The 15,500-nt window shown below is 40.7% G+C and overlaps 1 protein-coding gene across 2 annotated transcripts in view; it reads right to left on the bottom strand.

The window, feature by feature from the left end:
- The window catches only part of LOC124797902 (transmembrane 9 superfamily member 2), a 141,593-nt gene that overhangs the window by 88,312 nt on the left and 37,781 nt on the right, over positions 1-15,500 (bottom strand). For both annotated transcript variants that reach the window (XM_047261020.1, XM_047261021.1), the window contains exon 5: positions 7,810-7,931. In XM_047261020.1, the coding sequence (XP_047116976.1) occupies positions 7,810-7,931 (122 nt within the window). The remainder of the gene's footprint in view (positions 1-7,809; positions 7,932-15,500) is intronic.

A 15,500-nucleotide genomic window follows, 5' to 3' on the forward strand; every position in this document is an offset into this window, starting at 1 on the left:
AAGTGCGGAAGGACAGGTCCAAATGAGAATAGGTGTGTGTAGAGTCTGAAAGGAACATGAGTGCTCCTGTGTTAAGGCAGAGGAGGTTGAGTTGATTAAGAAGGTCAGCCAAGAGGGCACTTCTTGGACAGGTTCTGGGCGAGCCCCAAAGGGGATGGTGTGCTTAAAGTCACCAAGCAGCAGAAAGAGGTGAGGTACCTGTCCAATAAAGTGGAGGAAGTCTGCCCTGGAGACATTGAATGACAGAGGGGTGTAAATGGCACAAAGGGAAAAGGTCAAGTGAGGAAGGAAAAGGCGGATAGTCTGGGAGATGAGTTGACTATGAACGTCATCCCATATGAGCAGCACAAACCACCCAGGAGATGGAATGCTATCTTCGGTGGGAAGGTCAAAATAGACCAGGAAGAAATGCGAGAGCTCGGAGTGGTCGTGAAGATGCAATTTTGTTTCCTGAAGGCAGACAACAAGTGGACACTGAGATTCTAAGAGTAGCCATAAATCCTCTTTGTTGGATCAAAGATCGCAAATGTTCCATTGGAGGAGGGTCATGACGAGGAAAAAATGAAGGGGTGTCACCTCGGCGGCTGACGAGTGCCAGACTTCGAAAACTCGCTGTTACAGGGCACAGAGGCAGGAGGATCCTGCTGCATGAGGTCTGCAGAAGCGCTGGCATTCTCCTTCTGTTGGCCTTCGGAGTCTAGGGCAGAGAAATGGATGGTGGTGCGCACCGGCAACATGGAGATTGGCTGGGCGAGGATATCACATGATAACACCATCGAAGAGTATCTTCGAATGGGCGAAGGAGAAGACCATTTGCCTTTCTTTGACTTCTTGGAGCCTTTCCAGCTGGCAAAGGAAGACTCAGACATTGGCTCACTGGAGGGACACAGGAAGTCTTTACAGGAGTATTCCTTGTGTCATTTCCAGCCTGCCAGTTGTGCAGCTGGTGACTTCAATCCGTGAGACAAAAGTTTGGTGACATGTTGCACAGCTGGAGGAGGAGATGGGGACACTACCATGATGCTGGGCAATTTCACAACTGCAGTGCTAAATTCGATGTTGCAGGTCTGCATGGCCATGTTATTTGTGAAGCAAGAACACCACTGTGGGTGCCAAATAGTACAAATAGTAGAACACAGCGTTTCCGATTAACCAACAACTTGTGAGCGTCTAAGTAAGGCACTTTTTCCTTCACTTGGATTCCTGGACACCCTGTTCATGGAGATATATGGGACAATCATGAGAGGCGGCAGCATGGTCATCACTGCAATTGATGCAGTGGGGAAGAGGAGGCAGAAAATCGCTCTCGCGAGCATCCCTACCACAGGTTACACAATTGGCTGGGTGTCAACAGAACTCTCGACTGTGGTTGCAACAATGACAATGGTAGCAGCACATTGGGTTCTGAATATACGGTCTGACTGTGATAACTTCATAACCTGCTTTGACCTTTGACGGAAGAATCACTATATCAAAAGAGAGAAAGAGAGTGTGTGTGGGCACTAAGGAGGCCTCTACATTTTTCATCGCCCAATGGACTGCAACGATACCCTGATCAGAGAGGTACGTTTGGATTCCTGCCTCGGTCAGACCATTGAGCACCCTAGTGTAAATAACACCACAGGAAGAATTCAGCATAGGATGGGCCTCAACACAAACAGGATAGCCATGGAAGAGCGAAGGTGCAGGCAGTTGTTGTGTTTTATAATCAGAAGTAGTCTCCAAAAGCAAAGTGCCATAGTGTAAATGGAAGCAGGATTTCACAGGGCCAGCAATTGCATCAACACCTTTCTGAATAATAAATGGACTTACTGTAGCAAAGGAAATGCAGAATCTTTGGTGTGACGTCACATGTGCTGGACTGCTGTTGAAATTGCTCGTCAATATTTTGTAAAGTTTTAGTCTTCAGTTACTTATTTTAAAGTTTATTTGTGTTAGTATTTGCTGTAAAAGTTACTTGGTAGTGAATTTTCATTAATCTCAGTCTGCTTTCTGTGTTATTGACTCGACTGGACTGTTATTCATGCATGTACTTATGTCATTCATCCAAGTCTCATGCCTCAGTAGTGTGTTTACATTTCGCAACATGTGGTTGCAGCTGTAGCAGTTATAAAGCTAAGTACTGTCAAAATTGTTTGTGCCCTGTATTTGAATATTAAATTTAGTAGTTTTCAATCGTTCATCCAAATATTAGCAGTGTGGTTACATTTCGCGGCATGCAGTTGCAGCTGTAGCGGTTGTTACATTCTGACGAGTTTTTTGTGCTCTGTTATACAATTACTAAATTTAGTGGTTTTCAATGGTGTCTCATGCAGTTTATGGCGAAATAATGGTTTAATAAACTTTTGGAAATGTTTGCTCACTGTGTTTTTTAGAGTTTACTGCGCATTGAAGTAGTTTAGTGAATTTCGCGCGGTAGTTTTCAGCTGATATTTCTTATTGTTTCTAGTGAAATATTTCAGTGAAATTTTCATTCACTGTTTTAACTTCGTTGAGTTTTCTGGCGGCTGCTTGAATTTTTGATTTTAGCTAATAAATTGTGTGAAGTTTTGTTGGTATTGGTATTAGTTGTGGTTTAGCAGTATTAATAGAAGTTGTTGCTTTCTTGTTAGTTCTGTACATAGTTCTATTGTTGTAATTGACCTTAGGTAGGTTTTTTCACTATCTATAAAATTTTACCATGAGTGAGAAGTGTAGGCTTTGTTGCAAGTTTGTGAGTAGCAGTTTATTGCGTGGGATTTGTTCAATGTATTTTTGCTGGAGGGAATGCAGTGGGGAAGCCAGTGGGCATTCTACTGAGATCCTCTCCCGGGCATGCAGAATCTGTAGTAGAAATAAGCTGACAGAGGAGCAGTAGCATAACATATATGCCCTTCAGGTGCAGTTACAACAGGCAAAGGAGGAACTAGATAGGTTGAGGAGGGTGAAGAGGAAGAGTGCTGAGGAATGGGAACTGGCAGTTGGCAAGAAAGCAGCTAGAAGGAGGTATTCAGACAGTTTTACTTTGCATATAGCCTATAGATTTGACCAACTGTAAGAGTTGAATGGAGAGGATCCTCTTGTAGCAGTAGGTGTAGGAAACATGCAGCAGTCCTAAGCAGTTAGGATGCCTGAGTCAGTTGCAAACTCTAACAGAAAGAAGAAGGTTCTGCTGCTAGGAGGCTCACATGGTAGAGGTGTGGGCCAGCAGTTGCACGAAGTGTTGGGGAGCGAGTACCAGGTCACCAGCATTGTGAAGCCTTGTTCAGGGTTGGCTCAGGTGACTGACAGCATAGAGGAGTTAGTCAGGAATTTTACGAAAGAGGATCAAGAGTCATTGTTGGTGGGCCAGGGAATAGTCTTGATAGGGACAGGGAAAATGATGTAAGTGTTGACCTGGTAAAGATAGCTACTCAAACTGGTGTGTTTCAGCGTCATGATCGGCCTCATCTTAATGTGGCTGTTTGGCGTGTTAGCTTGGGGCTGGAGAAGGAATTGATGGCAGAAGGCATTGGTCACATTGCAGTGGTGCCAGTTGGGTCTATCAGTAGATCGTGTTTCACTAGGCATGGCCTGCACCTCAATAGGTATGGGAAGGGGAGACTAGCAATGCTTATAGGTGACATGGCAGTGGGTGGCAGTGGCATCACTCATGGAAAAATTCCTGTAGTAGTTGGTATTAGAGCTGCATCTTTTTTAGGTTGAAGTCAGCTGATAGGTAAACCTGCTTAAAGGAAGTCCCTGTAACTAAGGGCTTACCTTTCGAGGACGTAATGTTTCCAAGTAGAGAAGGAATTAGTATATTTCATCAAAATATAAGCAGTGTTAGAGTTAAAGTTAGTGAACTGCTTACAGATGTTGACTCTCAACATTATTGGTAATTGGAGCACCACTTAAATAATTTGACGATGTAAGAAGCTTCCTTTACCAGGATACAGATTAACTGGCTGTTTTTCAAGGAGTTCCTTGCAGAGTGGGGAAGTGGCCGTGTATGTAAAAAAATATTCAATTTGAGTCCATAAATGTATCACGGCACTGCACTAAACAGATATTTGAATGTTGCGCAGGGGCAGTTGAATTTAGTGAAATTAAACTTCTAATTGTTGTTTATAGGTCCCCTAACTCTGATTTCAGATCATTTCTGCTCAAGCTATGGTGAGTTCTTGGTTCACTTTACAAGACGTATGAAAAGTTAGTTATATGTGGTGACTTCAATATTAATTTTGTGTATGACTGCACAAGAAAAAGGATGTTGGCAGATCTCCTAAACTCGTATGATCTGATGCAGACTGTTTTTTCCAATTAGGGTGCAGGGGAACAGTAGCACAGTCACAGACAATATTTTTATCTATTCTTCATTACTAGAAGGGCATTTTGTTTAGTAAAAGTGTGAATGGCCTTTCAGACCATGATGCACAAATTTTAACACTAAAAGGCTTTTGTACTCAAACAAATGTCACATATAATTACAAACTATGTAGGAAAGCTAATCCAATGGAAATACACAGTTTTTTAAACCTTGTTAAGGAACAAGAGTGGCAACATGTTTATAGTGCCGATAACATAGATGACAAATATAATGCTTTCCTTAACACATTTCTCATGCTCTTTGAGAGTTACTTCCCTTTAGAATGTTCTAAATGGGATACTAGCAGTAAAAGGCAGCCTGGGTGGCTAACTAGTGGAATAATGATATCATGTAGAACAAAGAGGGACTTATCTCAAAATGTTAGTAGTAATCACATTCGAGCTACAGTAGATCATTACAAACAGTATTATAAGAAGCTTAAAAATGTTACTAGGAAGGCAAAGAGTATGTGGTATGCAAATAGAATAGCTAATTCACAGAATAAAATTAAAACCATATGGTCAGTTGGGAAGGAAGTGTGTGATTAACAGCACAAGGTCAACGATATAAAGTCAGTTCGTAGTAAAAATATTTATGTTACTGAAAAGTCAGATATATGTACAGTATTTAAAAATCACTTTCTGAGCATTGCTGGTGAATTAAATAAAAACTTCATTTCTACAGGGAGGAAAACATATAACTCTCTTGGAAAATGCCTTTCCGAGACTGATGTCCGAAATGCTCATCTGTGACAATGACAAGGGGAGATTGACTCAATAATTAAATCACCGAAGACTAAGGACTCTCATGGATATGATGGAGTGCCTAGCAGATTATTAAAGTATTGAGCATCACACGTTAGCCCTGTATTTAGTAATATTTGTAATTTTTCCTTTGGGAATGGTCAGTTTCCTGAACAATTAAAGTACTCAGTAGTAAATCTGCTTTATAAAAAGGGATAAAGGGATAATGTAGACAATTTTAGACCTATTTTTATGCCATCAGTGTTTGCTAAAATTATCAAAAAGGCTGTGTATGAAAGGATAATTGATCATTTTATATCACATAATTTGCTATCAAATGTACAGTTCAGCTTTAGAAGTTGTTTAACAACTGAAAATGCTATAATCTCCTTTCTCTGTGAGATACTGGATGGATTAAACAAAAGGTTTTGAACATTAGTCTTTTTTTTTATTTAATTAAAGTATCTGATTATGTTGATCACAAAATATTGCTCCAGAAGTTGAACCATTACAGAATTCAGGGAGTAGCTCACAATTAGTTCACCTCTTACTTTAAGAACAGACAGCAAAAGGCCATTATTCACAGTATTGAGAATAACTGTGATATGGAGCCTGTGTGGGATACTGTCAAATGGGGAGTGCCCCAGGGATTAGTGTTGGGGCCACTCCAGTTCGTTATTTATATAAATGATATGCCCTCTAGTATTACAGGTAACTCTAAAACATTTCTGTTTGGTGATGACACTAGCTTGGTAGTAAAGGGTGTTGTCTCCAATGTTGGCTCTGTTTCAAATAGTGCAGTTCATGATGTTAAGGTCACACCTTGTAGAAAATAAAGTAATGATAAATCATTGCAAGACTTAGTTTTTACAGTTTCTTACACACAATTCAACAAAATCCGACATTTTAATTTCACAGAATGGGCATATGATTAGTAAAACTGAACAGTTCATATTTCTAGGTGTTCAGATAGATAGTGAACTATCATGGAAAGCCCACATTTAGGATCTTGTTCAAAGACTTAATGCTTCCATTTTTATTATTCAAACGGTATCTGAAGTACGTGATTGTTCGACATAAAAAATAGTCTACTTTGCTTATTTTAATTTACTTATGTTGTATGGAATTATGTTTTGGGGTAACTCATCCCATTCTAAAAGAGTATTTTTGGCTCAGAAAAGGGCAGCTCAGGCAACAAGTGCTGTCAGTTCGTGAACCTCTTGATGATCCCTGTTCATTAGCCTGGGTATTTTGACGTTAGCCTCGTATTATATATATTCTTTACCATCGTTTCTTGTTAACAATATCACCTTATTCTCAAGAACTAGCAGCTTTCACTCAGTTAATACATGACAGAAATCCAATCTGCATTTGGATCACTCTTGTGCAGAAAGGTGTGCAGTATACTGCAGCATCAATTTTCAATAAGCTACCACAAGAATACAAAAAATCTTGGCAGTAATCCACGCACTTTCAAATTGAAACTGAAGAATTTCCTCACGCGTCAGTTCTTCTATTCTGTTGAGAAGTTCCCTGAAAAATTAAGCTGATTCTTATGTTATATTGTCGACTGCATTTACTTAAATTTATGGCTTGATATTTTGGGGTGAGGAGGAGAAGAAGGAGGGGGAGGGGGGGGTTGTTGGATTAGACTGTACACTCTTCACAATAGTTATAAAGCCAAAACTGCGCAGTAATAACCACCATGAAATAAAGGATTTTTTAATCTAACTAATGACAGCCAGTCCAGCACATTATGATTTGAAAAGGCCAAAGGAAGAATTATGTACCCAGTCTTACGGACATTATTCCAACTAACAACCAGGGCAGGTCAATAGCAAATGCAGGAGAAAAGGCACCGAGATTAATCATTTGAGAAATAATATGGAAAAACAAATTACGTATTTTTTCTCAATAGTCTTGTGTTTAAAGACTGGACCTTGGATATTGGTTGGATAATTGCACAAATGACATAATCCTGATTCAGAAGTGTCACGTTTTCAAACACAACAAATGAAGAAATATGATTACAAGACCTCCATAAAAGAATTCCTGAGCAACTTTCCAAAACTACCATCACATTAATGCAGGAAGCTCCCCCCTCCCCTCCCCCTCTAGCTGTACCCTGAGCCAATACAACAATCTAAATTACAGATTTTCAGAATCCGGAAAGAAAATGCAACATAGAGAATGTTCTAAACTGATCAGGTCACCTTTTAACTTCATTTCCAGACCAAGTAACTTTTGTTTAATATTTTGATATGATCACTACTTCATTTTAGAGCTGCATGTTGCACATGTGTGTCTGAAACATTTAATGCATTTCATTCAGTTCTATGTCTCTCCAATAAAATTCATATTTTGCTACTTATACAATATTTTTCTACAACAACAATATGATAGCTTCAATACTCAACAAGTTAACTGTGATACCTTCAGGGAAAAAGCATTTTATTTCACATGAGCAGCCTTGTAAAATATAGTCTTTTAAAAAGTTCTACTGCCACATACACTCTCTAATAACAAATAAAGACTCCACCAAAAAGTCTGTGTACTAGAAAAATATTCATCTCACATTTATGACATTTATGTTCAAGCAGATGTGTGTGTTTAAATATTGAACATCAACTGAACATACTACAGTATTAAACATGCAATGGAAAGTATATGAACCATATTACAGTAAAGGTACCGCATGAAAGTAAAAAGCAATACAGAAAAAGTTGACAGTATACTAACCACAACAGAACAACTATCCTGGCCAGACTTCTTGTCCTTTACATAGCATCCCATTGGAAAGCCAGTACTGCAATATGTATTCCCATAATCCAATGGGTAGCACCATGTGACAGGCATGTTATCTGGAGTTAAATTTAGAAAGTTATACACAGTTATAAAAGGAAATTAATATCAAGTGTCACTTACTAAGCAATTTTAAGTATACTGTCCAATGTAAATTCAAAATGTCTTGCAGAAGATTAGCACTGTTCACTACCTGTGCGGCTTTGTTGCATCCTGGATCTTTCTCGATTAGAAAGAGAGAAGGAAACACCAAATGACAGAAACAAGAGAAATATGTACAGTGTACAGACACGTAAAACTGTAACATATTAAGGAAAGGATGCCCCAGGAGGAAAGTACTCTTCTAGGAAGGGATACTGCCACATGATAACCGGAACGAAATCCAAATCAGAAAGCAAGACCATCAATAAAGCACACAGCTTAGCACTGAAGATATGTTTAATATTAACACTAACAAACTGACATAAGACAACTGAAGTACTGGATGGAGCACACTGCTAGTTATAAAAACATCAAATAGTGTTGAACATTCAAACATTACAAACATAAGAAATTTCGAGAACCTTACAAAAATGATACTACACAACAAATAAGTGCTACTGGTTCGGTGTGAACTGGTGACCCAGAGCATGCAATCCAACGATGTTAACCGCTATACCATGTGGTATGTGGCACTGTTTGTGGCATTGCTCCCTCTCCTGGAGAAACAGCAACACACTGTTTCAGAAGTCCTCATCTGAGCCAAAAATAGCTACCTGGATTTAGATCTAGTCAGTAGCTTTCCATATAGTAGTGCTGGCAGATCCTTTTGTTCTGACTGTATTGTCACATTCTCTTCACTATGATTAGCATCAAAGGCAGCTTCTCCCATTGAAGCTTCTCAGTTGTTGAGCAGGTCTTCAATTCCTTTGAATGAGAAGCACAATTGTAGATCCGCACCTCAGTAATGTAGTATGGCTTCACACAGCAGAAAAGAACAATTTCTCTTTCTTTCTTGTCTTCATGGTCAAGGGTGATAACCCTCAATATTATTTACGACATGCAACAAACAATGAAAGATATGGTACAGCCCAAAGTAGCACTTAAGTAACTTTTCCGGTAGTCCCACTGGCACAGGTGTAAAAATCCATACAAAGTCTCCCACACTGTATCTCTCTGGTCAGCAACTGGCATTATAACACTTTCAGTCTTTCTTCTAGGCATTCAGGATCCATATGCGAGTGAGTTGTCTACTTCTTTAGTCCTGGTGATGAGATGTTTCACACAGTCATCCTGAGCATTGTCAAGTCGAAACAGGAACAATGTCACCTCTCCCCAATGACTTGGCCTCGCGGCCATGGAGCAGAAAACACGATGTGAAGCATGTAGTGTCTTACTTCGCTGTGTAGTGTATGAATGTCACAATGAGCAGTACTGTATTTCAATCTCCTCATTAGACATCAACTACATCAAGAGTATATCTTCCAATGTCCTCCATAGAGAAGTGTGTGTAACAATCAAACAACAATACATCTGCACGATCCTCCCGCATGAATGACTTCTAAAATGTAAAATTTAAAAGTTCAGCCTGTCTTCTATTGCCACAACAGACTGGCCGACAAGTGACTGGATACAAGCCTTCGAACCATTGAATGATTTTACACAGGACCAGAATTTTCTCAGGTTCTATGGAAGATTTATTTTTTACGGTGGAGGTTCTTGTATGGTTTACGCATTGATCTTTTTAGAGATACACAAATTTCTACTAACCTTTGTCTGCGGAAATTTTCATGTTCTTTTCCAAACTGAGAGTGTAACAATCTCTGCTTCCTCAGCATTTTTTGAATTTTGTTACTAAACCACAGATGGTCTTCTCTGTCCTTAATCCACTTCCTTGGCAGACACTTCACCAGAGGGAATTTTATAATCAGTTTAAACGTTGCCAATAAGTCCACCACATCCGTCATAGTGGAACTAAATGATGTCCATTCACTGTTTAATTAGGACACTCGCTGCTATGATGAATCATGATCACTATTTCCTGTCTCTATACTGAGACTGTTGACAAAGTCAGGCCTGTTTGTAACTACACTGTCTAAATTATTTCCACACAGTTTGGGTTGTTGAACAAGCTGCTCAAGACCGGTTCTGGGAAACAGTGTTCAGAACTACTTTGCGAGACTGTGTCAGTACCAGCTGCAGGAATCCACACACTCAATTTATACTCAGTCGCTTGACATTGCATGATCGTGGCATATCCACACTACTGAGTGCAGACTTCCTTTGAATGATTCTACAACTGTTATGACATAATTGAGTGGCTGGTAAGAACATCCAAAGATTAACTTGAGTTCACATAGGCCTGTTGTTTGTGTCCTGATAACTTCACAGTTAGCCTCAATTTTGAACTTGACAGACAATATTTTTGTTGACTGCAATGAATACCCTCCTCCCTATGGTGTCTAATCAGTCTTTTCAATATGTGTTATGTGCTTCAAAAATGGCTCTGAGCACTATGTGACTTAATTCCTGAGGTCATCAGTTGCCCAGAACTTAGAACTACTTAAACCTAACTAACCTAAGGACATCATCATACACATCCATGCCCGAGGCAGGATTTGAACCTGTGACCGTAGCAGTCGCTCGGTTCCAGACTGCAGCGCCTAGAACCGCACGCCCACTCTGGCCAGCCTGTTATGTGCTTCGTTGCATGTTTTGTGTGTGTGTGTGTGTGTGTGTGTGTGTGTGTGTGTGTGTGTGTGTGTGTGTGTGATCCTTTCTTAATGGTTTGGTTTAGGACAATGCAAGCAAAGTAGCAAGTAATTGAACAGTGTGTTCTGAATGCCAATGCCAATACTGTAATAATAATAATAATAATAATAATAATAATAATAATAATTATTATTATTATTATTATTATTATTATTATTATTATTATTATTATTATTCCAATGCCAATACTGTAATAATAATAATAATAATAATAATAATTATTATTATTATTATTACACATGTGTAAGGCCACACAACAATCACGTAAATCATCTACTTGAGGTGACGTTTTCTTAGATGCAACATTTCTTTCATTATTCTCCATGTACTTTCTTCCTTTCATCTGACCAAGTTGTTCCTATGTTGAATTCCTTGAAATCCTGGCTCACTATCCGCTTGATAACTTTGTCCTTGAATGTTTGTCTGTCATGTACACCGAAGTGATAAAAGTAATGGGATAGTAATATAAACATACACAGAGGGCGACAGTATCGTGTAAACATTTTTTAAAAGGCAGTGGATTGGCAGAGCTGTCATTTGTATTCACATATTTCAAGTGAAAAGGTTTCCAATGTGATTATGGCTGCATAACGGGAATTTACAGACTTTAAATGTGGAATGATAGTTCCAAGAGCCACAGTGTCAAGATGTGCTGAGAATACAAAATATCTGACATTACCTCTCACGAAGAACAACACAGAGGCCGATTGTCTTCACTTAACAACTAAGAGCAGCAGCTTCACACATGAAGTTGCTAATAGAGAAGAAACATTACGTGAAATAACCAAAGAAATCAAAGTTGGATGTACTACGAATGTATCCATTAAGTCAGTACAGCAGAATTTGGCGATAATGACTATGGCTGCAGACAAGCGATACGAGTGCCTTCACTAACAGCACAACATTGCCTGTAGTGCCTCTTCTGGGCTCATGACCATATTGGTCGGACCCTAGAGGACTGGAAAACCGTGGCCTGGTCAAATAAGTCCAATTTCAGTTGATAAGAGCTGATGGCAGGCTTCAAATGTGGCACAGATGCAATGAAACTGTGGACTCAAGTTGTCAACAAGATTCTGTGCAAGCTGGTGGTAGCTCCATAATAGTGTGGGCTATGTTTACATGGAATGGATTGCGTCCTCTGGTCGAACTGAACCAATCATTGACTGGAAATGGTTATGTTCAGCGACTTAGAGACCATTTGCAGCCATTCATGGGCGTCATGCTCCCAAAGAACAATGGAATTTTTATGGATGACAATGCGCCTTGCCACCAGGTGACAACTGTTCTGGACAATTTGAGCGAAGGACTTGGCCACGCCGATCACCCAACAAAATGGCTCTGATCACTATGCGACTTAACTTCTGAGGTCATCAGTCGCCTAGAACTTAGAACTAATTAAACCTAACTAACCTAAGGACATCACACACATCCATGCCCGAGGCAGGATTCGAACCTGCGACCGTAGTGGTCACGCGGTTCCAGACTGAAGCGCCTAGAACCGCACGGCCACACCGGCCGGCGATCACTCAACGTGAATACTGCTGAGCATTTATGGAACATACTTGAGAGATCAGTTTGTGTACAAAATCCTGCACTAGCAACAGTTTTTCAATTATGGATGGCTATGCAGGCAGCATGGCTCAATATTTCTGCAGGCAGCTTCCAACAACTTGCTGAGTCCATACCACATCAAGTTGCTGCACTACGCTGGGCAAAAGGTCAGACATGATGTTAGGAGGTATCCCATGACTTTTGTCACCTCAGTGTGTATCTGGTTCTGTTATGTTAGCATTCTTCAGGTCTTTTCTGACTTTGGTGATCCACTTCATGTTCTTAATCCTTTCTGTGCACCTTAAGATCCGGCATTCTGTTCACATGCTCATAAAGTTTCTGTTTATTTTTCTTCATGTCACTTTTATTCAGTCTCTTGTTTCTTCTGTGATCTGTACCCCATGACCAACATTTCTGATGCATATAAGGTCTCTGGAATAAGAACACTATTGTAATGTCTCACTTTTACATAACGTGTTAGGCACGATTTCTTGTAGATGTTTCCAGTCTGTCAGAATACTCTACTTATCTTTTGATTTCTCTACTTGTGAGCTACTTTCTCTATCCGATTTGCCTTTTTTCATCTCCCCAGCACATATGAAATTGTGAACTTGATCTCACCAGAGTGTTTTATGATCTTTTTTATGCATCTTTTTGCTTTGACATGCATCCTGTTCTACCAAAGGAGATCTATAGCCAGACATCTTCAGCCTTCTCTTTCGGGACCGCTATTTGCTTACTGCAGTTTGTGTGTCATCAATGAGTATTGCCAGATTATCAGTGAATGCCACACAGCCAAAATCCAGTCCTGTGGTTTTCCTTCCTACCCTCATCGGTTTGTAAAATCTCTCTATCCTCAGTTCTTTCTCCCATTACTTGACAATCCTGTCTAAAAGTTTACTGAATAATAGTGGTGAAATACCATCACCCTTTCTCACTCCTAATCTTGAAGGTTTCCTACAACTTATTTTTAGTTTAATTTTAGATTTTGTGTTTGTTAGTGCCTGTCTGATAATGTTCACTGTCTTATCGTCACAGCCCCTCTCTTTTAGTTCTTGTGTCAGTGACAGTCTATCTATGGAGTTACATGCATTTTCAGATATACAAAGTGTGCATAACATCTCTGCTTCTTACTGCTTGGTATCTCAGGACTGTCTTCAAATTGAGTATCTGTTCAGAACAGGATCTTCCCAGTCTGGAGTCTGCTTGGTATTCTCCTATCTTGTTTTCCTGTTTGATCTGTGTCCTATTTGCAGATACTGTGTTTTTTGTGGATGATGCGGCAGTATGGATATCCCTCTGTAGTTGTTAACACTGGTCCAATCGGGCTATCCCTTTTCAGTAACAGCACACTTCCAGTCTTCTGGTATTAATTCGGTCTCCCATATGTTTTGAATGATATTTGTTATTTCTCTGATGGTAAATGTCATCTTCTCCTGTTGTTTAACCATTTTTCAGTTTCATGATTTGTCTCCTTATCTCCAATCAGTTCAGAACAATTCAGTAGTTCATTGAAGTATTTCTCCAGTGTCTTGCAAGCTCTCCTTTTTTTCAGAAACACAGATTTTGTGACTGATATCCAATGATGTTTTAAAATATAAGAAAAAAGATAAATTGTTACTCACCATGAAAATGACATGTTGAGTAGCACAAAAGCACAATGAAAAGACTGTTACATATTTAGCTTTCACCCAAAACCTTCTTCACAAAAGGGAACACACACACACACACACACACACACACACACACACACACACACACACACACCTACACCCCTCATGGCCAGCCCATGTGACTAGCACCTCTGGCAGCTCGCATCGCAATGCGACAGTCATGTTGAACGGAAGCGGCTATCTGTAAGGGGAGGGGGGGGGGGGGGAGTAATAGCAGGATATGGGTGGATGGAGAGATGAGTGCTGCCTGGTGGGTGTGCAAGGACCAGAAGGAGACACGACAAGACTGTCACCACATGTAGTGTCAGAAGGCCGTGGGGCAAGGATATGCCTGGGTGAATTGGGGGTGGGATGTGGGGGGTGAGGGTGGGACTGGGGAGGGGGGCAACAGACCACGAGAGGACCAGGGGAGAGGAAAGATAGGCATGTGCGCTGGCAGAAGACGGCACACAAAGAGAGTGGCGGACATTATTAGGGAGGAGATGATACAACAGAGTGGATAGAAACTGTTGCATGAAGGGTGTGGGGACAATAGGTTACCACAGGTTGAGGCAGGATGATTTCAGGTGTGGAGAATATGTTGTCAGGGTAACTCTCATCTACACTGTTCAGAGAGGAAGATCCAGATGGCCCACATTGTGAAGCAGTCATTGAAATCAAGTTTATTATGTTCAGCTGCATGTTATGTCACAGAGTGGTCCACTTACTCTAGGCCACAGTTTGGCATTGGCCGTTCATCCTGGTGGAGAACTCCTTGGTAGTCATACCAATACAAAAAGCTGTGCAACAATTGCAGCAGAGCTGTTATATGACATATCTTTTTACACAGGTGGCTTGGCTCCTGTTGGGGTAGGATAAACCTGTGACCTGGAATAGGAAGACCTGGGTGGGTGGATTGGGCAGGTCTTGCACTTAAATGAGATTTGCAGAGTATCCATGTAGATATAGTAACGGGTTGCTTATTTTAGAAAAGGGTGATCAGAGCAATATCTGTTGGCAGGTCACACAGGGATCATATCCCTTGGCAAGGAGTTGGGATTGGGAGAGCCACAGTGGTGGAATAGGATGTTGTGTAGGTTGGGTGAGTGACAGAACACCACTTTAGGAGGGATAAGAAGGATCTTGGGTAGGATGTCCCTCATTTCAGGCCATGATGACAGGTAAACCAAGCCCTGATGAAGGATATTGTCCAGTTGTTCCAGTCTGGACTGCTATTGGGTGAAGAAAGGGTCACTCCTTTGTAGCTGGTTCTTTGGGGGTGGTGGGAGGATTGGGGATGTGTGGGGAAATGACACAGGAGGTTTTTGCAGACTAGGTCTGGGGGATGAGTGCCTGCCACCCCTGGATGACCATGCTGTATGGTAGGGATGTTTTGGTGTGGAAGGGTTGACACAGCTGTCAAAATGCATAATAGTTGGTGGGTTTAGTGTGGACATGGGTATGGATGGACCCAACAGAGGAAATAGGGCAATGTCCAGAAAGTTGGCATGCTGGACAAGGTGAAGCAGATGGCAGCGAAGGTGTTGAGGTTGTGAAGGAACGAGGATAGAGTGTCTTGGCCCTGAGTCCAGATCATCAAGATATCATGGCCAAACCTGAACCAGACTAGGGTTTGGCATTTTGGGAGGCAAGGAAGGTCTCCTCTAGGTAGTA

This window comes from Schistocerca piceifrons, chromosome 5, assembly GCF_021461385.2.
Source record: "Schistocerca piceifrons isolate TAMUIC-IGC-003096 chromosome 5, iqSchPice1.1, whole genome shotgun sequence".
Lineage (NCBI taxonomy): Eukaryota > Metazoa > Arthropoda > Insecta > Orthoptera > Acrididae > Schistocerca > Schistocerca piceifrons.